Below are 26490 nucleotides of genomic sequence, written 5' to 3'. Positions count from 1 at the left end.
AAAATGACTCAAGTAAAAGGGAAAGTCACCCAGTAAAACGTTACTTGAGTAAAAGTCTAAAATTATTGAGGTTTGAAATATATTTAAAACCTCTAAAAGGTTAGCTGTCTAAGCTAACATATGGAATTGTTTTAAGATGGTCATACCGTTGATCGTTTAGAATTTCAGGACCCCTTTAGGTATCAAAAATGATTAGAATTTGTTTTATTTCATAAAATATTGAATTTGGCCTTTACTACTATAGCCCATAGAAACGCATTGAATAACACATTCATAAATGGCAAAAAATAAATATATTTGTTTTTTTGGACACATATTTAACCCCTTATTTTTCTTGGCACAAAACTACCTTCAAACTTCGTGACACTTGTGGGGGTCGTAGGGCAAAACGGAGAACACGATCGTGTTCGTTAGTCTCCCCTTCCCATAATAGTGTTTAAAGGCCAAACCGCTCGGACGCTACACACGTTTTTGTGAGAAGAACGATTTTTGTGATGTTTCCTGGTCTGACAAACACGGATGTAGCTCGGCCACCTTCGACCGCAGATGTGGAAAGCCGACATAGGCAGACGCAGCCCATGCAAAAACGGAATATCTCTGCAGAAACTGACAGATTTTTAAATTGTTTTAATGTTTATGTTACTTAGATTGAAGCACGGGTGTTTAAGGATTAAGTGTCAAAAGTTTTTTTTTTATTAAAAAAAGGAAACGTAATTGCTAAAATATACTTAAGTAACAAAAGTAAAAGTATTAATCATTTCAAATTCCTTATATTAAGTGAACCAGACGGCACCATTATCTTGTTTTTTACATGTATGGATAACCAGGGCCACACTCCAATACTCAGACAATCCTTTACAAAAGAAGTGTGGTTAGTGAGTCCGCCAGATCAGAGGCAATAGAGATGACCAGGGATGTTGTCTCAATATGTGCGTCAATTGGACCATTGTCCTGGTACTTTTGGGTGTCAGGGAAAATATAGTGAAGTAAAAGTAGTCAAAAATATAAATAGTAAAGTACAGATACCCCAAAAAACGACTTAAGTATTTTTACTTGAGTACTTTACACCACTGTGTGTGTGTGTGTACACGTGTACACGTGCATGTAACACAGAAGGCACCAGTGAGAGGATCAGAGGGGACCATATAGTGCATTCTAGCTTCCTGTCTCCCTGTGTGTAACAGTGAGTACAGTTTGAGTGATGTCAGACGTGATCTCATCTCTGCACTGGGAGCATCAGACTGGTGAGTACAGCATTACTATATGTGTTTTTCACACTTACGATCAAGATGGATTTGTCAGACTGAGGATAATGTAGAAGCAAATTGTTATCTAGGGAAGAAAAAAAACAATAGTTAATTCACTAATTCACATTGGACTAAAGGAATACATAGCTATGGATGAGTGGTACCCAGAGCCATATACACTTTTATCAATGGTATATTCTCTGGTGGCACCTAATGGAGTTTGGAGAATTGACACAATGACAAAAAGACACTGCTTCTAATAATACGATGTTGGTGGAATCGTATGTGTTGCAGGGAGGCTTTAGAACAGCAACAAACAAACAAAAATGGACTTGTGAAATACCTGCCAATATTTCGCAATATGATCCTGACGTAACTGGAAACGAGTGTATGGTCTTTCCACTCACATGGCCATCTGTACCTGGACAATTGCCTGAGATACAGTACATGTATATGTTGTTTTCAAGTGCAGGGGCTTAGATAGTTGTATGCTTTGTGTCCCGACCGTGACTGCTGGAACCATATATATCGGAAGATATAACGGATTATGAACAATAACGGGTTGAGTGTATGTAGGCGACATCCAACAGAATTGACACATGCAGGTTATGTAGAATATACTGTGTTTACAATCCCTTCAAAAAGGGGTTAACTCATATTGGAACAGTGGTTAGCAGGTCTTCCCTACAGGCTGGAAGACCTAGGTTTGAGACCCACAAGGGGCATTACATTGTTGCCATTTGCAAAAATTGGTGTGATGTGGGATGTTGCCTTGGGGGCCGTCCAGAGAGGGTATTGGTACAGTGAAGCGTGGGGACACGTTCTCCAGAATGGAGGGGACTGTGTAACAAACCTTGCCTAGGTAGGCCTGTTACGATGCTAGGAGACCCGTAAGGGATCTTACACTGTCGCCATTCCCTACAATAGTGATTTAAACCATTCTCACACCTTCTTTATATGCTTCCAGAGTTGTGATGTAATAACGTGTTGAATACGGCCTTTTTCAGGCATGTTGATAGTATTGGGTGATGGCTGGCCAGATGCTATTTGGTGTAAATTGTATGGTTGCTTTGAAGTCAGTGCTTTTGGTGTGAGTAAATACACTAATGAGTGTGACTATTGTTCAGCCTACAGTGTATGCAGTGATGTCAACTTGCTGTATATCTACTCTGATTAGGTCGTATTCTAGCCTGGGCTCTCTGTGACAATAACAAGTGTGTTCGCAATAGCAGCATGGGATCGTAGTAACAGTTGCATTGGGTATGCCATGTACTTGTACTGTACCAATAGTGTAGCCGCGGTTTTTGTATAGTACTATCGAGTCATTATTTACTGACCTCTTTTTAAGGCCTTTATTGTGAAGAACGGAATTATTCCCAGAAGTTACCTGTGTGCGTCCAGAGGGTGAAGAGAAGAGCCGGTGTTGATGTAACTCCTACTAGGCTGCGTTCTTGTGATCAGAGAACTAATACAAGATCGAGTATTTGACCTGTTGTAACCACGAGTCGCTTAATATAAAGACCCACAAGTCCTCTGGAGGAGATTGAATATAATATCCACCATCAAGAAATGAAGTTTACAACGGCACTGGAGTTTTGTAAAGTTCGAAGTATTTGTAAGGTGTAATGTATATACACATATATGTACGTCTCAGTATTGCTGAGGAGCGTTTACAAGTCCTGTCTATTGATGAGGGCCGAGGCCAAGGAAACAAGAGCAACTGTGGCAAGAGAGACATGATACATTAACGTCTTTGAGTCATGTCCCACCCAAAGCTGTTTGAATTTTCTTTCTGGCAGTAGCACAGACTTTAGCTGCGGTCAAGTAGGAATTGGATACAGTTCACCAGTGGGTCGGCTTACATATAATTTGGGAAACAAGTAGCAGTGATACAAAGTAGCAAGGATTCAAATCGAATTCAGTCACATATAGAAGCGTTGAGTAAAATTGGAATTGGATTGGAATTTCAGTTTCCTTCCCGATTTGGCTGAATTGAAATGGAATTGAGCCCAACCCCGAAGGGTAGTATTTTTCACTATCCTTTGGAAAATAATGGTTAGGCCTGCTCGAGACGGTCCGCAAACTCAATCACTAAAAATGTTTATTTTACATGTTAAGGAACGTGAGGATGGTCATGTGAACGAACACAACATTATAGTCATGTGCCTGTCCAAGGTAATCACAATATGTCACTGTCACAATCTTAAATGTGTGTTTCGTTTCAAATGGATGCCAGGAGAGGTCCGTCCCTGAGATCGATATGATATTTCCAAGATATACATTTATACGATTGTTTACTAAAACTCAAATGAAAACGAAGCATTCATTGGATGGGTATATCATTAATTTAAATGTCCGTTGAACAACAAGAAACATCCCAGCTTGTGCTGATAACATTAAAAAGCAGCCAAAATGATAGGTATTCAGCTGCAACGCGTACACAGTATCTACTACAATTGAATAGCTATAATCCTGACAGATGATATTTAGTCAAACTCAAAACACGTCAGTGGATTATAATTATGTAGTTTTATATATATATATTTATATATATATAGTTTTATATATATATATAATATATATATATATATATATATATATATATTATTGTAACACTTTATTTAAAGATCCGCTAAATAGCTAATCAACTATTACTTGGTTGTAAATCATGATATGTCACTAATGAATGTATTTCTTAACATATATTTACACATTCCTGTAGTCAGATACAGTGTAGATCAAGAACAGAAAATGATGCACGTGTATTTACGTGATGGTCAACTACCTGCGTAACAATGAAGATGAGCAATTTAGGCAGATCTTAAAATTCATTATTATAAAATGTTTCGATATAATACGATATTTAGAATAATCAAATTGTTGCAGTCTTCGGTACAGGTGTAGTTAACCCCAGGGCTGCAAATCCCAGCAAATGTAATTGTGAAAACATCATTCACAATAGTATACTCAAACAGAGATGTACTTTTCATAAAGCACTATTTTTTCAAACGGTGTACATTGTACTTGGATCTGCACATCACCCAGTGTAGTGAGTAAATGTACATAATTCTATGGATTTACGGTATGACTTGATTGTGAATACATTCAATGCTATAGTATTCACCCCACATTTTAATCCAACACGTCGCCTAATCAGCACAGTATTTTACAAAACCACACTATGCACCATTCAGATATTCTGATATTATTCAGATATTCTGTTTAGAATATTTGACTTGCATTTCATTGGTTTGGGCTCCTTGTATCTTATTTTTGACCTAAGCTGCAGTGTTGTAAAGTATATTACACTAACACTAACCTATACTGGTTTCAGTCATTTGAAATGTGTGTAGTTTAAGCTACTGGTGTAGTTTACTGTTACGACACGTACAGTAAACTACACGTACAGTATACTTGAGTACTGATGAACACTACTGACAACTATGGCCTATTAAAGGAATGGGTGGATGCCTATGAACACAAAAGTAAAGGAATACAGTCTTAACATACATATTTTTTTATGAAATATATCTATATTTGGTCCTCTCTTGCAGGTGCATTGAAACAATTGAGAACAGACATTCAGGCTGAGGCAGGTGCTTCCTTTGGTTAAAGTCACTAGAAATATTCTCATGTTTCCAATACTGTGCAGGCGAGGGATAATTTTTCATAATGAGATACAAGGATTCCCTCGTTCAGACTTTCATAAACATGACTAATTGATCTTTCTTTCTTTCTTTCTTTCTTTCTTTCTTTCTTTCTTTCTTTCTTTCTTTCTCTCTCTCTCTCTCTCTCTCTCTCTCTCTCTCTCTCTCTCTCTCTCTCTCTCTCTCTCTCTCTCTCTCTCTCTCTCTCTCTCTCTCTCCCTCTCTCTCTCTCTCTATATATATATATCTCTCTCTCTCTCTCTCTGTTGATCCGTTTTCTCCATTCAAAGCAAGACTGAGATTTTGTGTTTGACATTTGGGCCTCCCTCTTGTATTTCCACTTGGGTTGTCGTTTTTAATTCCAGCAAACATACGTCAGCTTATGACAAGGTTTTTATGACAAAATATAATTTCACCTGATTCACAACAAGTGTGGTTTGCTAAAAATACCCCATGCTAAATTATTTTGGCAATTGTTTCATTACTATGATGTTTCAGTCATGTTTCAGTCATCTGACCTTTTCCTTCTTCACCTGCAGAGAGCTTAAAGCTCTCTAGGATATGTTCAAATACAGACAGTTAGACATGAATTGCCTTGATTTAAACACTTTACTGTGCACTTAACATACATCAAGTTGGAGTAAGTACATACATCGAGTTGGAGTAAGTACATACATCGAGTTGGAGTAAGTATATACATCGAGTTGGAGTAAGTACATACATTGAGTTGGAGTAAGTATATACATTGAGTTGGAGTAAGTACATACATCGAGTTGGAGTAAGTATATACATTGAGTTGGAGTAAGTACATACATTGAGTTGGAGTAAGTACATACATTGAGTTGGAGTAAGTATATATATCGAGTTGGAGTAAGTACATACATTGAGTTGGAGTAAGTACATACATTGAGTTGGAGTAAGTACATACATTGAGTTGGAGTAAGTATATATATCGAGTTGGAGTAAGTACATACATTGAGTTGGAGTAAGTACATACATTAAGTTGGAGTAAGTACATACATTAAGTTGGAGTAAGTACATACATCGAGTTGGAGTAAGTACATACATTGAGTTGGAGTAAGTACATACATCGAGTTGGAGTAAGTACATACATCGAGTTGGAGTAAGTATATACATCGAGTTGGAGTAAGTACATACATCGAGTTGGAGTAAGTATATACATTGAGTTGGAGTAAGTATATACATCGAGTTGGAGTAAGTACATACATCGAGTTGGAGTAAGTATATACATCGAGTTGGAGTAAGTACATACATTGAGTTGGAGTAAGTACATACATCGAGTTGGAGTAAGTACATACATCGAGTTGGAGTAAGTATATACATTGAGTTGGAGTAAGTATATACATCGAGTTGGAGTAAGTACATACATCGAGTTGGAGTAAGTATATACATCGAGTTGGAGTAAGTACATACATTGAGTTGGAGTAAGTACATACATCGAGTTGGAGTAAGTACATACATCGAGTTGGAGTAAGTATATACATTGAGTTGGAGTAAGTATATACATTGAGTTGGAGTAAGTACATACATCGAGTTGGAGTAAGTATATACATTGAGTTGGAGTAAGTACATACATCGAGTTGGAGTAAGTATATACATTGAGTTGGAGTAAGTATATACATCGAGTTGGAGTAAGTATATACATCGAGTTGGAGTAAGTACATACATCGAGTTGGAGTAAGTATATACATCGAGTTGGAGTAAGTACATACATTGAGTTGGAGTAAGTACATACATCGAGTTGGAGTAAGTACATACATCGAGTTGGAGTAAGTATATACATTGAGTTGGAGTAAGTATATACATCGAGCTGGAGTAAGTACATACATCGAGTTGGAGTAAGTACATACATTGGGGTAAGTTGTTTTCAAGCAGGACACTTAGATAAAATGAATCATAACATTTTACGGCATGAAAACATCAAAGCATGCAGACCATGGGGATAGTAGAGAAAGAGAAAGAGAAAGGGGAAAAGATAAACAGATAAACAAACTTTCTGGGCTAACGGAGGCAGTTACACAACACAGGGGTTTCAAAGGCCTGGAACAAGTTTACCTGACATGAATTGTGTATTGTGAAAAAAGGTGTTTTCACAATCATTTCACAAAATGTCACATATCTGCTATTCTTAGCCTCTCTTCAACCCTGACATTTAACTGTTATTTCTTTAAACACAAGAAAACAACTGAGTTCATGTGCGTATGATTGAAAGTAACAGAAAGCAAAGGGAACCGTGCCAGGTACCTCCCCATCTGTCTTGGTCACAGTTCTCTTCATGTCTCAGTTCGACTGCCTTCCGTATCAAATATGGAGATTCAGTGGTCTAATGAACCATCAAACTCCCTATGAGTTAAAGAGAGAGAGAGAGAGAGAGTGAGAGAGAGAGAGAGAGTGAGAGAGAGAGAGAGAGAGAGAGAGAGAGAGAGAGAGAGAGAGAGAGACCCAATCTATAGGAAAGAGGGGAACATCATAAGAAGAATCAGGGATGTCTCGAAAAACCAATCACCCCCTCTTTTATCCCTAACCCCCACACTATCTCTCATTCTCTTTTTCGGTAATGACTTTGTGTGGTGTGTGGCACAACACCTTCAAATCGCTAGGTCTCTGACTAACGAGGGAGTCCTCACTTTCAGGTGTTTTCCACAGGAGATTTTTTGGTCAATTTTTTATAACGTTTTCTCATTCCCATGCTTCATCAGCAAATATAACTACAACAAACTTTGAATGTTTGGGAATCTGAGACAACGTGTATTTCTATGGGTCAATGCATAACATATCTTACCGTATTTGAGCTTTGAACTGGTTTTGCAGTCTTTCACATTTTTTGAGTGAGGATGATGATGTCCTTGAACCAGTACATTTCCGTCAGAGGTCCTACGCCTAACTTCTGTATTGATGCGTAGAGTGTTAGTAAAACCGCTATTAAGACCTTGATACATGCAGCATTCTAAAGTCCTACCGAAAGGCCCAAGTAGGTGATAATTCAGAGACCGGGAGTGCTCAAACCTTTTTTCAGTTCATCTCAGAACAGAGCACGGCAGACAAAGAGAGCACGAAAGAAGGCAAACATCAGAGAGAGATGAGACGTGACTGACTTGTTTGTTTGGTGCTTGTTGTGGTTCTTGTCTCCAAACCACCTCAGCAGTGTTTCTCTAGTACAGGTAACTCTTCAGTTGAAAAATGGCCTAATTTGTAGTCAAACACACACATTTCATGGAGCTAGATAGAAAACAGGTTCTCGTTAGAAAACACTATGATAATTCTTGCCCACACTCAAATGTACAAACACATTGTGAACCTTTGTCAGATCAACATTTTTGTCCTTGCCAATGTGTTTCACTCAGAAGATGGTCTTGAACGGTTAGACAGTTTTTTTTGTGTCATTTAGCAGACTCTCTTATCCAGAGTGACTTACAGGACCAATTAGAGCTAAATGCTTTTACTCAAGGGCACATCGACAGAATTTTCACCTAGTCGGCTCAGCGATTTGAACCAGCGATCTTTCAGTTACTGGCCCAACACTCTTAATCGCTAGGCTACCTGCCACCCATGTTCTCTTTCCCATAAAGACACAGTAAAGCCAACATACTATTGAAAAAAACAATTGCATTGAACGTTGGATACTTTTTGTTGTGGACTTTTAGGCTGTCATGTCTTTACCAAGTCTTGAAATGCCTTTACATGGACAAGTTACGCGAGCACATCTCCAGTTTATCTCTAAACTTCAGCTCTAAGAGTTAGTTTCATATACAGTAACTTGTAATGCAGGTAGTTAGGGACACATAGATTAACAGGTGGTATATGGGGTTCTGGGGTTCTACTGTAATTTTGAGTGCACACATGATCCCACTTTCTGCAAAGCTATGTACTAAGGAGGGTATATACAGCATGGAGAGGCACATGTGAAGTGAACACAGGTGTTTCTTCACCCAAGACAACGGTTAGAACCTGCTAGGCTTTTTTAAAAGTTATCAAATAGGGTACGCACTAGATTCAAGGGTGTTGCAATTGCTATTGCTATGTTTTATATTGAACTCAGTAAAACATTCAATCATAGTTGTAGAGTGAAACAGAAAAGTGCCATCAAGCTTCAATTCACTCTATTACATTTAGTACATTTTTTCAACTTTGAGGTAGCATCGATGAATGATTTATGCATGACTTCTTTGCCATTTTTTGTATTTGAAAGAACATTTTTGTTATTGGTATATCATACTTGACCATTTGTGTCATTTATGTATTTCAGTTATCTCAACTCTTTCTTTTCGAAATTGTGCACAACAAAATTTGCCTAGTGGTGAATTTTACATAGCTTAATACGTGAACCTAACTTGACATTGATTCACTAGAATAGATCATTGTTATTCTCAATGTGGAATGAGGTTCGTACTGATGGAGATTGTCCTCACACGGGGCACCAATTGTGTAATTGATGCTCCTCACACGGGGCACCAATTGGATAAGGTGTGTTATGAATTACGAATTTTGAGTTATATACATGAGTTTGGACTCATTGTGAAAGAGGATGAAGTCATTTTATTATCTTGTAAACGTTGTGACTCTGGGTAGGAAATTGAATATCATTGAATACATTGTTCAATGTGTATGTCTGATTATGAGTAACAATAGCACGACTATATGGTCAATGTTAAATACGTAGCGTACTGGTACAGTCGCATCAAATCTGTGGGAACATTTAAAGATGCAATCTACAATAGTTCCTGCTGTTCAATGGTCATTTCAATTAATGACATAGTCTACGTTCAACCGCTCTTATTCATGTACCCAATCTTGTGACGTGACCGTGTTGGTTTACCAACAAAAAAAACAATCAACCAAATCACATGAAATATGAATTCTTCTTTCAATTATTCACTTGTTCATGTGTGGAAATGTAGGCTACAAATGTGAGCATGTGTTTGTGGGATAATGATTACATTTCTTAAATAACCAAAACTGGTATGATGGTGGTCATTAGAATAAGGATGGATTATGCGCTTTCAAAATGGATCCTGCTGAATATGGTGTTATCTTTTTCAAGGGTTCAGTACCACAGATTAATTGGCCAGGTCCATTTCTCTTTCAGTGGTCAGCTTTTTTTGATGAAGCTTTATTAGAGCATTATTATAAGCTCTTAAATGTGATGCTTTGTTAAACTTTGTATATTTCAAAGGCCTACGAATCTGATTCAGGCCTATAATCGGTACACCTAGTTAAGCTTTTACTGCAGTGGGCTAAATCAGGGCCACACAGAGTGTTTCTGGGTAGTCTTGAACAAATCTACTTTGAAACAAAAGTACGCACATCACACACATGTTTTTTTATTTTTTTAAATTAATTATGAAATTATGAAAAATATTAATAACATAATTTGACTGCAGGAAAGGGCTACACATATATATATATATATATATATATATATATATATATATACGTGTGTGATTCAATAAACATGTGCTGCAGGCACCCAGTTTCATGTAGTTTGGTTATCTACAATGAAACGAGAGATACGTATTTGTGTGTGTTTCTAGATTGCTTGTTTCTCTCTGCTGATTTATATTCTGTCTAATGTAGATGAAACCTGTGGCCGAGTAAAACATTTGTAATTTTATGGCCCGAGCGAAGCAATGTAAGGCGAACAACGACTGGCAGAAGTACATCAAATTGACTATCTATTGTTGACATGTGGGTTAGAATAATATTGATGACGATGATAACAACAATGAATATAATAATAATGGTTCAAATAATAACTATTATGTGGCCTATTTTGTTATTACCGGCTGTTACTGCGCTAAAACGCTAGTGGAAAATTTTGCTAACAGAATCCACCCTTTCTTCAGCCAATTAAAAATATCACTGCTTTGGTCTTAATGCACTTGACCAATAACTGTACATTTCCTGATTCCTTTTAGACCAATCAGTAGTGAGGGAGGTGCAACAGGGTTTAAAAGCAAAGTTGTTTCTCTGAAAATCAACATTTCCGCCTGGCTCTTCATCATTGGCGAGGGAATCTCGATGCTATCCGCCAAACGTAAGTATAGAAAAGGATGTTAACTGAGATGCTAGATGTAATATGGTATAATAGCGCTCTATGATCATTGATTTGTGGTATCCCAATGTGAAAGTATTGATGTAATAATAGTTATGATTGCTCATAGTAGACCACCGAGTGTCTAAATCAGACAACTATATTTACAGACAAAACATATGTGGGTTTCTTCTGCATTAGTGAATGCAGAATATTTGTCACAATTTATTGCACTTTCATCAAATGTTACATGCTGTCCTATAAGTGTATGCCCGCTTTGCATTCACAGTAAAGTAAAACCTGTTAACTTAACATTAAATTAGAATAAGAGAGGTAACAAGTGCGTTTCAGATAAATGTTGAAATGGCGGTCAACCCAATGCATTTGTCCACCGAAGGATTTACCTGTCGTGCTACTCCGGTAAATAGACATTTCATGGTTTCATTGCCATTGTATTTTACCACGTTTCGCAGACATTTCATGATGACTTTTTAATGTACTGTAAAGGCTCTCTTTGAGCTGAAGCTCTCACACCGAAAGACAATCCTCTTTGCGCTAGGCCTATCTGGTCCCATTGAAATTCAAGCCCCTGGTTTACAGATGTGACATGGCTATACACACCTCACATACAAGTCATAAAGGTTCAACAATTCTACTCATATTACTTACACTGATAAGCTCTGTGGGGAAGAATGATTTAGTCCGATTTTACACTCCATCATATGTTTTGTACTGTGTACAATCAAATTGCAGGGATCAGTATCAGAGTTCCACTATCTTAAAATGGGAGACAATTCTGTAAGATTATTCCTTCACCTTTTTACATAGATGGATCCTGTCCTCCCTCCCCCTCCCTTCCCCTGCGCATCCCCCTCTCTCTTTTTGCTGTTTAACCTCCGCCCTGACCACAGACACAATCATCTGCTTTTCTGGGTTAACTGTTCAGGTGCGATCTCTCTCTCTCTCTCTATCTCTCTCTCTTCCTCTCTCTCTATCACTCGTCCTCTCTCTCTCTCTCTCCCTCTGTCTTGCTGTCCTCTGTCTTGCTCCCTCTATCGCTTCTATATAGCTCTATACTTCATCTTCCTCCAGAACCTCACTACTTGTCTCATATCCCACTGCCGTTACCAACCTCAACGGACAGATAAGTCTTACAAAGTTCAGAGGTGAGGAATGACCTACACAGATATTTCAAAACATATCTCAAAACATATTTTATCTCATCATATTGTATTGTTCTGTACTACAGCAATTAACATAGGCCTAACAGCTGGCCTGAATTAAATAACATTTTAGTTACACAAACTACCGCCTGAAATCTCTATCTAACATTTATCTTAAAAACATGTAAAGTAATTTTTATAAAGAGAAAGGCAAAAGGGAGACACATTCCCCTGTCCTTTAGTAGAAGGAGATTAAGTAGAATGATGAGGTGAGGTTGTCATGAAAAGAGATCGGAACGACGAAGGCCAAGATGAGTTTCGGCATCTTGACGAAGGCCGAAAAGTCTAAATGCCTCCAAGCTTTTTAGAATGTTTTTATGCCACTTAAATAAAGGCCTTTTCATATTATGAAGAGTCAGGCTAATAAATAAAAAGGAAAACTCCAGCACATTGCTATTTTATTTTTATGGTTTCAATAAACCTTCATCTGGGTCCGTAACGACTGCATATATATATTTTTCCCCATGCACCTGCTGATACTTATTTGGGTACTTATCAGTGCATTCGGAAAGTATTCAGACCCCTTCACTTTTTCCACATTGTTACATTACAGCCTTATTCTAAAATGTATTCAATTAATTTCCCCTCAATCTACACACAATACCCCATAATGATAAAGTGAAAACCGGTTTTTAGAACATTTTGCAAATGTATAAAAAATACTTATTTACATAAGTATTCAGACCATTCGCTATGAGAATTGAGCTCAGGTAAATCCTGTTTCCATTGATTATCTTTGAGATGTTTCTACAACTTGATTGGGGTCCACCTGTCGTAAATTCAGTTAATTGGACATGATGTGGAAAGGCACACACCTGTCCATATAAGGTCCCACATTTGACAGTGAGGTTGTCTGTAGAGATCCGAGACAGGATTGTGTCGTGGCACAGATCTGGGGAAAGGTACCAAAAATGTTCTGTAGCATTCAAGGTCCCCAAGAACACAGTGGCCTCCATCATTCATTAAATGGAAGAAGTTTGGAACCACCAAGACTCTTCCTAGAGCTGGCTGCCCAGCCAAACTGAGCAATCGGGGGAGAAGGGCCTTGGTTAGGGAGGTGACCAAGAACCAGGTGGTCACTCTGACAGAGCTCCAGAGTTGCTCTATGGAGATGGGAGAACATTCCAGAACGGAAACCATTTCTTCAGCACTCCACCAATCAGGCCTTAATGGTAGAGTGGCCAGACGGAAGCCACTCCTCAGTAAAAGGCAGCCCGCTTGGAGTTTGTTAAAAGGGATGTGAAGGACTCTCAGACAAGATTCTCTGGTCTGATGAAACCAAGATTGAACTCTTTGGCCTGAATGCCAAACGTCACGTCTGGAGGAAACCTGGCACCATCCCTACAGAATCATAGGGGCAGCAGGTAGCCTAGTGGTTAGAGTGTTGGACTTGTAACCAAAAGGTTGCAAGAGAGAATCCCTGTGCTGACAAGGTAAAAATCTGTCATTCTGCCCCTGAACAAGGCAGTTAACCCACTGTTCCTAGGCCGTCATTGAAAATAAGAATTTGTTCTTAACTGACTTGCCAAGTTAAATAAAGTAAACATAAAATCATGCTATGCGGATGTTTTTCAGCGGCAGGGACTGGGAGAATAGTCAGGATCGAGGGAAAGATCAACAGAGCAAAGTACAGAGAAATCCTTGATGAAAACCTGCTCCAGAGCACTCAGGACCTCAGACTGCTTCACCTTCCAACAGGACAACACTAAGCACACAGCCAAGACAATGCAGGAGTGGCTTCAGCTAGAGTCCAGACTTGAACCCGATCGAACATCTCTGGAGATGCCTGAAAATAGCTGTGCAGCGGCGCTCTCCATCCAACCTGACAGATCTGCAGAGAGGAATGGGAGAAACTTTGCAAACTGGAGCATGCACAGACCAGCTGGCTGGTGTGTTTCTGGACATATTCAATCAGTCCTTATCCCAGTCTGCTGTTCCCACATGCTTCAAGAGGGCCACCATACAGCTCAGCATTTAACACCACTCGTCATCAAGCTCGAGACCCTGGGTCTCGACCCCGCCCTGTGCAACTGGATACTGGACTTCCTGACGGGCCGCCCCCAGGTGTTGAGGGTAGGTAACAACATCTCCACCCCGCTGATCCTCAACACTGGGGCCCCACAAGGGTGCAACTGAGCCCACTCCTGTACTCCCTGTTCACCCACGACTGCGTGGCCACGCACGCCTCCAACTCAATCATCAACTTTGCGGACGACACAACAGTGGTAGGCTTGATTACCAACAACGACGAGACGGCCTACAGGGAGGAGAGGGCCCTCGGAGTGTGGTGTCAGGAAAATAACCTCACACTCAACATCAACAAAACTAAGGAGATGATTGTGGACTTCAGGAAACAGCAGAGGGAACATCCCCCTATCCACATCGATGGGACAGTAGTGGAGAGGGTAGTAAGTTTTAAGTTCCTCGACGTACACATCACAGACAAACTGAATTGGTCCACCCACACAGACAGCATCGTGAAGAAGGCGCAGCAGCGCCTCTTCAACCTCAGGAGGCTGAAGAAATTCGGCTTGTCACCAAAAGCACTCACAAACTTCTACAGATGCACAATCGAGAGCATCCTGTCGGGCTGTGTCACCGCCTGGTACGGCAACTGCTCCGCCCACAACTGTAAGGCTCTCCAGAGGGTAGTGAGGTCTGCACAACGCATCACCGGGGGCAAACTACCTGCCCTCCAGGACACCTACACCACCCGATGTCACAGGAAGGCCATAAAGATCATCAAGGACAACAACTACCCGAGCCACTGCCTATTCACCCCGCTATCATCCAAGAAGGCGAGGTCAGTACAGGTGCATCAAAGCTGTGACCGAGAGACTGAAAAACAGCTTCTATCTCAAGGCCATCAGACCGTTAAACAGCCACCACTAACATTGAGTGGCTGCTGCCAACACACTGACTCAACTCCAGCCACTTTAATAATGTGAATTGATGGGAATTGATGTAAAATATATCACTAGCCACTTTAAACAATGCTACTTAGTATAATGTTTACACTGTATATGTATATAACACTGTTTACACTGTTTACACACATATACTGTACTCTATATCATCTACTGCATCTTTATGTAATACATGTATCACTAGCCACTTTAAACTATGCCACTTTGTTTACATACTCATCTCATATGTATATACTGTACTTGATACCATCTACTGCATCTTGCCTATGCTGCTCTGTACCATCACTCATTCATATATCTTTATGTACATATTCTTTATCCCTTTACACTTGTGTGTATATGGTAGTAGTTTTGGAATTGTTAATTAGATTACTAGTTGGTTATTACTGCATTGTCGGAACTAGAAGCACAAGCATTTCGCTACATTCGCATTAACATCTGCTAACCATGTGTATGTGACAAATACATTTGATTTGATTTGAACTCCTCAATTACAGGCGTGCCAAGCTTGTAGTATAATTCCCAAGAAGACTCGAGGCTGTAATCACTGCCAAAGGTTCTTCAACAAAGTACTGAGTAAAGGGTCTGAATACTTATGTAAATGTGATGTTTTATTTTTATTTTGATTTTTTTGCATAAATGTCTCATAACCTCTGTTTGCTTTTTCAATATGGGGTATTGTGTGTAGATTGATGTGGGGGAAAACAATGGAATCTTTTTTAAAACAAGGCTGTAACGTAACAAAATGTGGAAAAAGTCAAGGGATCTGAATACTTTCCGAATGCACTGTATATTAGTCCTATTTGATTTGATTTGATTTGGTTTGATTTGGTTTGGTTTGATATTTCACGTGTGAATTATTTTTTTTGCGTATCCCAACTTCCCCTGAGACGCCCTCAGAGAGTGGGGTCACGGCCTGGGTCTGCCGTTGTCAACAGCCACCCTGGATCAATTAGGGTTAGGTGCCAGGCTCAAGGCCACATCGACAGATTTTTCACATTGTCGACTCAGGGATTCGATCTTGCAATCTTTCGGTTATTGGCTCAACGCTCTTATCGCTAGGCTACCTGCCGCCCATATGGTAGCACTTACCCTGGTAGCAGGTTCATTTGCTAACACACTATAAAGTGTACCTTGATCCTTGATTTTTATTTGACAGAGATAACAATCTACTACTAGTATATTGTTGTGTCGTTCTCCCCAGTAGACACCCTTCTGTCTTCTCCACGGTAACGGTGAATAACATGCCAGCGCACGGCAGTTATAACTGTGTTTTATTAATGCACATATTTGTAGTTTGGTGGAGTAATTCTGCATTGTGAACATTCAGTAGATCTTGATCATCCCCTAATGTGAAATTGTTTGCAGCCTAGTTGACACAACACACGATACAGTTGAAACCTGATGAGCACTTTGGATGTGATTATATTATGTTCTTTAAATTGCTCCTGACAACTCTATGCTACCTTTAAGTGCACATCCCTGTCATGACAGCCCAAACTTTTACATTCATCAGGAGCTGACTGTACTCTGTTCACACACAGGTTAAAGCATTGAGATGAAAAGAGAGAAAAGAGTGCAGAATGCTTCAGACAAAAACTGTGACAGTACCCACAACACACCTACGACTAAAACACACACAGCAGCTGCATCAAATCCATGTGTATATGCAAACACACACACACACACACACACACACACACACACACACACACACACACACACACACACACACACACACACACACACACACACACACACACACACACACACACACACACACACACACACACACACACACACACACACACATGATGAACACACAACACAGAAAACAGAATAAACAACTACCATAGACCACACTCCCAGTGTACGACTGCCATTGTGGTCTTTTTTTTCTTCCATCAAGCGTGGAGAAATCCGCCTTTCGTGGAATAGAGGAGGAAGGGAGGGGGTGTGTGAGTGAGTGAGCGGGGAGGAGAGGAGGTGAGGATATGGATACGAATCTACACTTTGTGAAATCAGGGTCCACCACAGCCTCAGCATTCGCCCCCTCTCTCTTCTCCCCCATCCCTCTCTCAACCAAAGCCCACCACAAAGCTACTGCTTCTCTCCCTCCACCTTTCTTCGTTCTTCCTCTTCTTTTTGTCTGTCTCTCAACTTCTCTAAATCAGAGACCACCACAAACCCCATCCTTTCTCTCTTTTTTTTTTTTACTCTGACAACAAGAATCACTGTCATGTGAATGGGAATCAGTCGGGGTTAATGTACTCCAATTTCAGTCAAGTAAATGAAATCAATTTAATGTGAATCAGTGAATTTATCTAAATGTGTGTGTTTTAAATGGGTAAAAGATGGCGTTTACAGTACATGACAAAAGGGAGGAACAGAAATTGTATCTCTTCAGTGACAGTTTTTGCTGACATCAAAATATCGTCATACTGTAGGATATAAAAGGTATAGCTGGGTTAAACAATACCTTTTAATATCCAAGAAGAAGCGCTACTACTTGATGTGAACTGTTGATTTGTTTCCACAGTATTTGGTCTTGGGTGACAGGAAATGCATGACTATAGCAAGTCGCCTTATTCAGCGTTTGTTGCTCTTTGTTTTCAGGAGAAGCTACAAAATGAATTATGTTTCTGGATTCCTTTCAATCGTTATTGCTTTGTTCATCTCTTCAACAGGTAAGAGAGAATTTTCTGAGAGTGTTTATACTCTATGTTATATTATATAGCAACAGATACATTTCTGTAAAGGGAACTTACTATTGGACGTAAAGTATATATATATATATATATATATATATATATATATATATATATCTTGCCTTCTGTGTTCTCCCTCAGGGGCTGAAAATGTGGTGTATGGTCAGGTGGGAGGGACGGTCACACTCCCCAGATTGAAGTGGGGTTCAGAAAAGGTGACGGTACAATGGTACTTTGGGATGGACCAAAAATCTTTGATATTCCGCAACGCCCAGGGTCGAGAGACAATAGGTGAGTGAGATTAGTGCTAGAGGGTATCCAGCTTTAATCAAGCGTGACCTTTTATTTTTTTAGCTAGAAACATATTGAGCTAAACAGTATTTGGTAGTTGGCTTTTTTTTAACCTGATTTTGACGAGCTTACAATTTGAGGGTTGCTGGCAAACAGAATATCAGGTGCCTACTACTGTTGTTCTCTTGAGCACTTAACCCTTGACCTGCTCAGGGTTACTGCTCTGCCTCTGCAGGTAGCCGTCTGCTGCTTCCACGTTCTCATATGTTTGTGTGGTGTCCAGGTGGGTTGGGAATAATATAAGACAGCAAGAAGACACATTTCTCATTCACACTACTACTACTAATACTACTATTAATCACTTGATTATTGACATGCAGATCCAGAGTGGAAAGACAGGCTGTCTCTGTCCAAGACAGACTTCTCCCTGATCATCAACAAAATCAGACTGGAGGACTTCAAATCCTTCAAATGTGAACTGAAAGATTTCAGGCCAACACAAATGACCTCAGTCACCACATTCAGACTGTCCCGTGGTAAGTGCAGAGTGATAGAGAGAATGGATTCGTATGTCTCATGTTTGTTATGAGAAAGATGAGGAAGGAAATGGGGACATTGTGTTCTGTCACCATCATGTGGGTGAAATAAGTACTGCACACGCATGTATACAAATGTACCTTTGTTTACCCCTTCTCTCTCTCTCTCTCTCTCTCTCTCTCTCTCTCTCCCTCTCTTTCTCTATATTTCTCTCTCTCTCTCTCTCTCTCTCTCTCTCTCTCTCTCTCTCTCTCTCTGTCTCTGTCTCTGTCTCTGTCTCTGTCTCTGTCTCTCTCTCTCTCTCTCTCTCTCTCTCTCTCTCTCTCTGTCTCTCTCTATTTCTCTGTCTCTCCATCTCTCCTCTCTCAGTGAGTGTACAGCCAGTCTCTCCCCTGTTGGCTGGGAAGAATCTTAATCTGAATTGTGACATAAAGGAAATATTTGAGGGGACACAGAGAAGATGGCTTAGTCCCCAGAAACAGGACCTGAACAAGGACAAGCGTGCCCAGATTGGAAATAACGGGGGCCTGACAGTAATGAATGTCACTGGCCAAGACAATGGAGAGTGGACCTGTGTGGTGACATACCAGGGCAGGGAAGCCTATGCCAACACCCCTGTTACTGTAATAGGTAAGTGTTAAATTGTATGGTATTCTAGATTATGGTTTATGGTCTTCTAGATTAAATCATTTCCCCTCAAGAGGTAAAATGTCTTCAGACTGAGGTTAAACTGCCCCTTTCCTATCAATTCAATTCAATTCAATTCAAGGGCTTTATTGGCATGGGAAACATGTGTTAACATTGCCAAAGCAAGTGAGGTAGACAACATACAAAGTGAATATATAAGGTGAAAAACAACAAAAATGAACAGTAAACATTACACATACAGAAGTTTCAAAACAGTAAAGACATTACAAATGTCATATATATATATATATATACAATGTACAAATAGTTAAAGGACACAATATAAAATAAATAAGCATAAATATGGGTTGTATTTACAATAGTGTTTGTTCTTCACTGGTTGCCTATCTCTGTCTCTCATTCTCTCTCCTCTCTCTCTTGCTCTCTCACACTCTCTCAATCTCTCTCCCCTTCTCAGACCTCTACCCTGCTCATCCACAGCCTATCTACACCTCTGTCTCCTCCCTCTCTCTTCTTCATCTGCCATGTTTCTTTTCCATTCCGCTTCCTCTATCCTGGTCAGACAGCCAGGAGAAGAGCATCCAGGGAGGCCGCTGGACCTTTACCCCAAGCCCAGCGGCAGGCTCCCTCACTGGGGTCGTCCAGACCCTCGCCAACCTCTCCCCGGGGCCTCCATTAGCCTGGGTGGCCAATCAGAAGAGAGGGCTGGATGTCTCAGCCCTGCAGAGGAAAAGTATAAACCTCTCCCTGTCAAAGAAAGGGGTGACAGAGGGGGACAGGGGCGACTACACCTGCGCTGTGGAGTTCCAGAGGGACGACACCCTGAAGAGAGAAATGCGTGTGGAGGTGCTACAGGGTAAGTCAAGCTTTGTGGCAGTCCCGAGAAAATGTCCTTCTCCTTCCTTCCTACCTTCTTTACTTTCTAACTTTGTCGCTACCTTCCTTCCTCCTTCCTTTTAACTCTTCCCTTACTTATTTCCCCCTTCTTTCTGCCTACAAAAGTGAGGAGTGACAAATCACTTTGATTTTGTCAGCGCTCAATTGTACAATCAGTACCACCCGACATTTCTCTAACCTTCCCTTCTTCGCTCTCTATCCCTCTTTCCCTCTTTCTCCCTTCACTGTCATTCAAACCCGCCAGACCATCATCATGGCAATGCAACTCCCTCTTTCTATGCTTCTGTTTATTGCAGACAGTTTTCTCATTTCCTTCTGTCGTTCATTGGGAACAGTCTGTCCCCGGTGTATTGTGTCCTGTGTCTAATTCATTGGATAATACACTTGTCTGGCTCCACTTGTTTTAATAGTGTATAATGAGGTTTCTCTCTGCCAGGATAATATGCCAGCTGGATGGATACTAACAAAAAAAAAAGTGTTTCTCCACGTTTTTGTAAAAAAAAGAAAAAAAAATGTTTTGTCTGTCTCTGCCTTTTTATCACATCAAAAAGGTGAATTTTCTTTCTTTCTCTGTCTCGCTCTCGCTCTCTCTCTCTCTCTCTCTCTCTCTCTCTCTCTCTCTCTCTCTTGCTCTCTCTCTCCTGTCCAGTGTTTACCTCTCCAGGTCCAGTGGCCTTTTTAGGTCAGGAGGTCAACCTCACCTGTACCCTGGGCCAGCCTCTGACCTCTGACCTGGAAGTGAAATGGATCCCACCACATCACTCCTCCCTCCTCCCTTTAGACTCCTCCCCCCACCCCACCCTTCTCACCATCCCCGTAGCGACGTATGGAAATGGTGGGAGGTGGAGGTGTGAATTGTGGAGGAACAAAACCAAGCTGACATCAGTGGAGATCACTCTGAAGATAGGTGAGAAAGGAGAAACAGGAAGTGACATGGTCAGGATGTGGTTAGGGTGTGTGGTGAATGTGTGTGTAGGTTAGGTTGTACCTATTGAGGTTAGGGTGAAATTAGCCTCACTGGCCAGTGGCCATGCTTACTGCAGCACTTTAAACAGTATAGTACCACAGTACTACTACAGTAATGAAGTACAATGTACTTATAGCAGACAGTACTATAAGCCTGTAAAGAAGGAAGCTCTGACGTGTGCTTTGCACACCTACCTTACGGGTATGCTATTCAGTGTGTGAATATGAGCATAGAGGTATATTTCAGTAAAGTATACCCATAAATACATTATATCACTTTTAAAAAATTATAATACTATTATTGAAAACCACATACTGTCATACGTTAATACTTCTTTATTGGTTTGATAGGCTGTAAAGTTATCAGTGTAAATGTAAAGTTATCAGTGTAAATGTAAAGTAATCTGGGGTAAATGTAAAGTTATCTTTATTTTATTTGTTACCTTTATTTAACTAGGCAAGTCAGTTAAGAACAAATTCTTATTTTCAATGACAGCCTAGGAACGGTGGGTTAGGAACAGATTTGTACCTTGTCAGCTCGGGAGGTTTGAACTTGCAACCTTCCGGTTACTAGTTCAACTCTCTAACCACTAGGCTACCCTGCCGACCCAACTGGGGTAAATGTAAAGTTATCTGGGGTAAATGTAAAGTTATCTGGGGTACATTTAAAGTAATCTGAGGTAAATGTAAAGTTATCAGTGTAAATGTAAAGTTATCAGTGTAAATGTAAAGTTATCAGTGTAAATGTAAAGTTATCAGTGTAAATGTAAAGTTATCAGTGTAAATGTAAAGTTACCAGTGTAGAACTTGCATACTGATTCTGTTTCTCTTGATGTTGTTCTGATGGACAGAGCGAGTCCCCATGGACGTGTGGCTGTTGGTCACCATCTGTGCCGCAGCCGTCATCTTCGTCCTCCTCCTCATCCTCACTGTCATCCTCATCCGACGCCGCAGACAGGTACAGTTTGGTGATTTAATCAGATATTTATTTTACCGTATAAATGTACTCACTATCTCTTACATTTTGCTGTGTCTTGTTGGTAGTGTTACTGAGCTTTCCTGTGTGTGTTTCTGTCGGTTTTCAGCAGGTGATGATGCCCAGACGTGGCAAACGCAGATTCTGCAACTGCCAAGAGTGAGTGTAATTTCCTGCGCACGCACGCACGCTAACACACACACACACACACACACACACACACACACACACACACACACACACACACACACACACACACACACACACACACACACACACACACACACACACACACACACGCACATACACACATACACACGCACGTGTTCAAGGTAGAAGCCTAAACTATTTTGCCTCTCTTGCCAACTACATTTTGTTGCCTTGGGCTATCTGTTGCATCTCCCATATTTGAGAAATACTGTGTGAGAATGGTTATTTACAGTGCTAACCATTCTGTTTCCCTCTGTTAAAGCCCCAAACCAAAAGGATTCTACAGAAACTAGAGATATTGTACAGACCGGAATCCCTGTCAATGGACAATGTGTCTACTGTTTTGTCTTAGCTCTTCTATTCTGACACAAAGAAACACCAAAAGGACAAAAGAAGCAAGAAAGAAGATGTTTTCATGTGATATTTGATCATAGATTTCACAAGTGTATATTGTCATGCTTTATGACCTATGATTGAGCTACAATTGAACAAATACTGTATATAAATATGTATTGCTACTGTCACTTTTGTATTACTATACACTGTATTACTGTTCCATGACATAGACTGACCAGGTTAATCCAGGTGAAAGCTATGTCACTTGTTAAATTCACCATGGGTTGTGTGCGTGTGCCATTCAGATGCTGAATGGGCAAGACACAAAATGTAAGTGTCTTTGAACGGGGTACTTGTAGTAGGTGCCAGGCGCACCGGTTTGTGTCAAGAACTGCAACACTCCTGGGGTTTACACGGTCAACAGTTTCCTGTGTGTATCGCAGTGGAGACTCCTCAGAGGAGGAAGGGGAGGACCATCCTCCTGAGTGAATGCCCTAAAAATAAAAATAGTGAAACAGAATTTTAAAAAATCATTTTTAGATAAAACTATACTAAATATATTCATGTCACCAAATAGTTGATTAAAACACACGGTTCTGAAAGGAAGGTCTACAGTAGCCTCAGCAGCACTCTGTAGGTTAGCACCATGGTGTAGCCGGAGGACAGCTAGCTTCTGTCTTCCTTTGTTTTTTTCGCCTGGTCACAGACAGCTGATGTGTTGTGCACTGAAGTCCACAAGCGAAGGGGAGGAGAGCGAGTAGATAGTCCCGAGAAGGAGTTATACAACGCGCCGAGTGATCATGCTGTTTTCCTGTGGCTGCTATGAAAGTGAACTGTGTTTGCGTGTGATCAGTGGTCTTATTCATTCCGTTGACTATGTTGAAAAACGTTTCTTAAATGGAAGCAAACAGAACGAAACGGCACCGACCGCCACTGATATCAAGAATGGTCCACCACCCAAAGGACATCCAGCCAAACTGTGGAGCGCTTTTCGACACCTTGTAGAGTCCATGCCACGACAAGTTGAGGCTGTTCGGAGGGGGTGCAAATCAATACTAGGAAGGCGTTCCAAATTGTTGGTATACTCAGTGGATATTGCATAGGACTGTTTTAGAGTCCATTATTTACTGAATATTTTATTAAGAGAATGGAATACCGTCTTAATACTATAGTTTTTTTTACGGTTTCAGGTGGTGTGAGCAGACCGCTGCGTGATCAGGCTCGTTCCAAATTTTTGTTGAATTGTTTGAATTAGTAACAAAGAAAATACAGGGGTTATTGCTGTTTTGTTATAGGACTGTCAAATAAAATGCTGGATTGTATAGACATGATTGAATTAAACAAGAGTAAAAAAACACGCAGTGACTGAGGGGTGACTGATTGGCAGCTTTATTGAAATACCTTCAGTGGTGGGTGGACAGACACCAACACAAGTAGATACCAACGGTCACTTCTTCATCTGGTTTGACTGATTACATTACCGTGACTGGCATTCAATCCAATGCACGTTAGGGAAATGCACATTGCATTTGACTTTAAAAGGGAATTTACACTTGATTACCACTGCGTTTACACAGAATTTGAATTCCTAAAACATGGGGAAAATCGCATTTAAAATGCACATTGTCAACAGTGCAACCCTACAATGCGCCTTCTATTGAATCCCTGCCACTCTAAGTTCATTTCATGGTCAGCGGTGTCTTTCACCCGCTGATTCAAGGAGAAGTAATGGGGAAGGCATCCATTTGACAGATGCGGTAGTAGATGAATTCACAGGGCACGTCGGACCAGGCATGAGTGTTACTCTCCATGACCACACAGTCCTCACCTTTCAGCCCACCGGAGACATTGTTATCAGGCTCCAAGCTAAACGGTTTCCAGAAGCTATAGGGAAAGGGAGGAAGGGGGAGAGAAAATATGACGGGTAGGATGGAATTGATGTCACAGAGAGGGAGAGAGATAAGACAGAAGAAAAAGAGTTAAAAGGGAGGGGACAAATAGTGGAGAAAAAAGCAACTGAGATATTTTTGAGTCAATGTTGTACGTGTCATGTTGAGATTGTTGAATGGGTTTGCAGACCCTACATACTTATTTGTGAGCGTTGTGTTGTCCACCCATCTCCAGTCCCCCTCCATCTCTCTGTCTGATAGGCCGATCCAGAAGTAGGTATTAAACACACCAATCCCACTTGCCTCTTTTTCCAGGGCTTCCTATAAACAAACACGTGGTTACGATGAGAACACACACACACACACACGCGCACACACACGAGCACACACAGTTTCTTACATGCGCGCTCTTGCTGTGCAGGATGCTAAGGTGGCCGCCCATTGATGTACAATTGTCTCTGCTGCTCGGCCAGTCCATCTTGTCATTACTGAAGTAGTAACATTTTTCATTTACCAGTACATGAAGCCACCCCTCTGGGCACCCTGTGAAATTCACCACTATAAACCAGAGAGAGAGATGGAGAGAGAGAGATGGAGAGAAAGAAAGAGAGGGAGGGAGAGAGAGAGAGAGAGAAAGAAAGAAAGAAAGAAAGAAAGAAAGAAAGAAAGAAAGAAAGAGAGAGGGGGGGGGGGGAGAAAGAAAGAAAGATATTTGGATATTATTCTACCTTTGTACTGTATGATAGAAATAGTATTTACTATACCCAGCTGTGGGTTCATGTCCTGTGTCAAAGGTGGAATGTCCCAAGATTTATGAAAATGTTGCTGCAATGCATTATGGAAATATTCAGAGAACTTGATAAAAGAGGTAGGGGAATGTAGAGCCATAGATTGGGGAATGTTATTAGGGCCACTAATCACATGAACCTGACCGTGTGACCTCCTGGCCCTGTCCTAACCATCTGGGAACATACAGTATACAGCATATTTGATGGGATACGTTTAAACAGGAAGCACTAACCACGATCACATAACGAGCAGTTATTGAGGAGATCAGTCATTTGTCCATCAGTGATTCTGTGCCGTCTGGTGGAAATGGAGTTATTCACAAACACGTACATAGAGTTTTCTGCCTAGCGCTAACCTGTGGCAGAGCAGTTTTTTGCCAGACTGGCATAGTTATCACGTAGGCGGCTGTAGCGAAGCAGCACAGTACTCATATCCAACTTCAGGGCTGCCAACTCTTCCTCGGGGGTCTCCCGAGGTTGAGTGACATTTGACAGGGGCTCTGCAGCTGCCTGATTGGTGCTGATGGATACCAAGAGGCCAATCAGCACAAGGAGGATGGTCTGACACGCCAGAAGTCCTGCCCACTTCTTCCCCCCCTGGGAACCTGATTGGATTGATCAAAAAGAGAGCTCAACAGAGTTATATTATACAGAATACTGTACATGTCAGTCAGGGGACAGTTTAACCTGACTAGAATTGAGGTGACAATTCGTATTCCAGCAACAGTTCTACATACAGAATGTGTTTTTTTACGTCTTTAAAATTAACCTAAATATTGTAACAAAGTGACTTGCCCAAATTTGATACACACAAGTACGCACACGCACGCACGCACGCACGCACACACGCAAGCGCGCACACACACACACACACACACACACACACACACACACACACACACACACACACACACACACACACACACACACACACACACACACACACACACACAGTGGTGTAGACCGAAAAGTTTATTTTACCTTGCTTAGAATGGTAGTTCTTCATGTTCCCTGTGTAATATCACTGGTACATGGTCAGTTAACCGTTCATAAATCAAATTTGTCTCTCTTTCCACTCAGAGTTGGTGTTATATACCAACGAGGCGTGTGTTTGTGAGTGTAGGCAATTGGTTGGAAAGTACAAATTG

General features: G+C 40.7%; 2 protein-coding genes across 4 annotated transcripts; one reads left to right on the top strand and one right to left on the bottom strand.

Annotated features, from left to right (window-relative positions):
* Positions 1–967: 967 nt before the first annotated feature.
* Positions 968–22850, top strand: LOC118364237 (uncharacterized). 3 transcript variants are annotated; one of them, XM_035745605.2, is made up of 11 exons: positions 968–1244; positions 10831–10949; positions 17713–17783; positions 17946–18095; positions 18476–18631; positions 19002–19262; positions 19738–20136; positions 20827–21084; positions 21995–22101; positions 22232–22278; positions 22592–22850. In XM_035745605.2, the coding sequence occupies exons 3-11, from the start codon at positions 17726–17728 to the stop codon at positions 22620–22622; spliced, it is 1467 nt and encodes a 488-aa protein (XP_035601498.1). In that variant the 5' UTR covers positions 968–1244; positions 10831–10949; positions 17713–17725; the 3' UTR covers positions 22623–22850. The 3 variants fall into 3 exon arrangements, with proteins under 3 accessions (XP_035601498.1, XP_035601496.1, XP_035601497.1); XM_035745603.2 differs by having other exon boundaries at positions 969–1244; positions 22229–22278; XM_035745604.1 differs by lacking the exon at positions 10831–10949 and having other exon boundaries at positions 1181–1244; positions 22229–22278.
* Positions 22851–24038: 1188 nt separating this feature from the next.
* LOC118364240 (C-type lectin domain family 4 member E-like) lies at positions 24039–26490 on the bottom strand. Its single transcript, XM_052489354.1, has 5 exons — positions 26324–26490; positions 25699–25947; positions 24955–25112; positions 24754–24875; positions 24039–24549 (listed from the first exon to the last, which is right to left on the bottom strand). The coding sequence occupies exons 1-5, from the start codon at positions 26346–26348 to the stop codon at positions 24381–24383; spliced, it is 723 nt and encodes a 240-aa protein (XP_052345314.1). The 5' UTR covers positions 26349–26490; the 3' UTR covers positions 24039–24380.

The sequence above is a fragment of the Oncorhynchus keta genome, chromosome 31 (assembly GCF_023373465.1).
Source record: "Oncorhynchus keta strain PuntledgeMale-10-30-2019 chromosome 31, Oket_V2, whole genome shotgun sequence".
Taxonomy (NCBI): domain Eukaryota; kingdom Metazoa; phylum Chordata; class Actinopteri; order Salmoniformes; family Salmonidae; genus Oncorhynchus; species Oncorhynchus keta.
The sequence above is the reverse complement of the archived record's forward strand: the minus strand, read 5'-3'. Positions and strand labels throughout refer to the sequence as shown.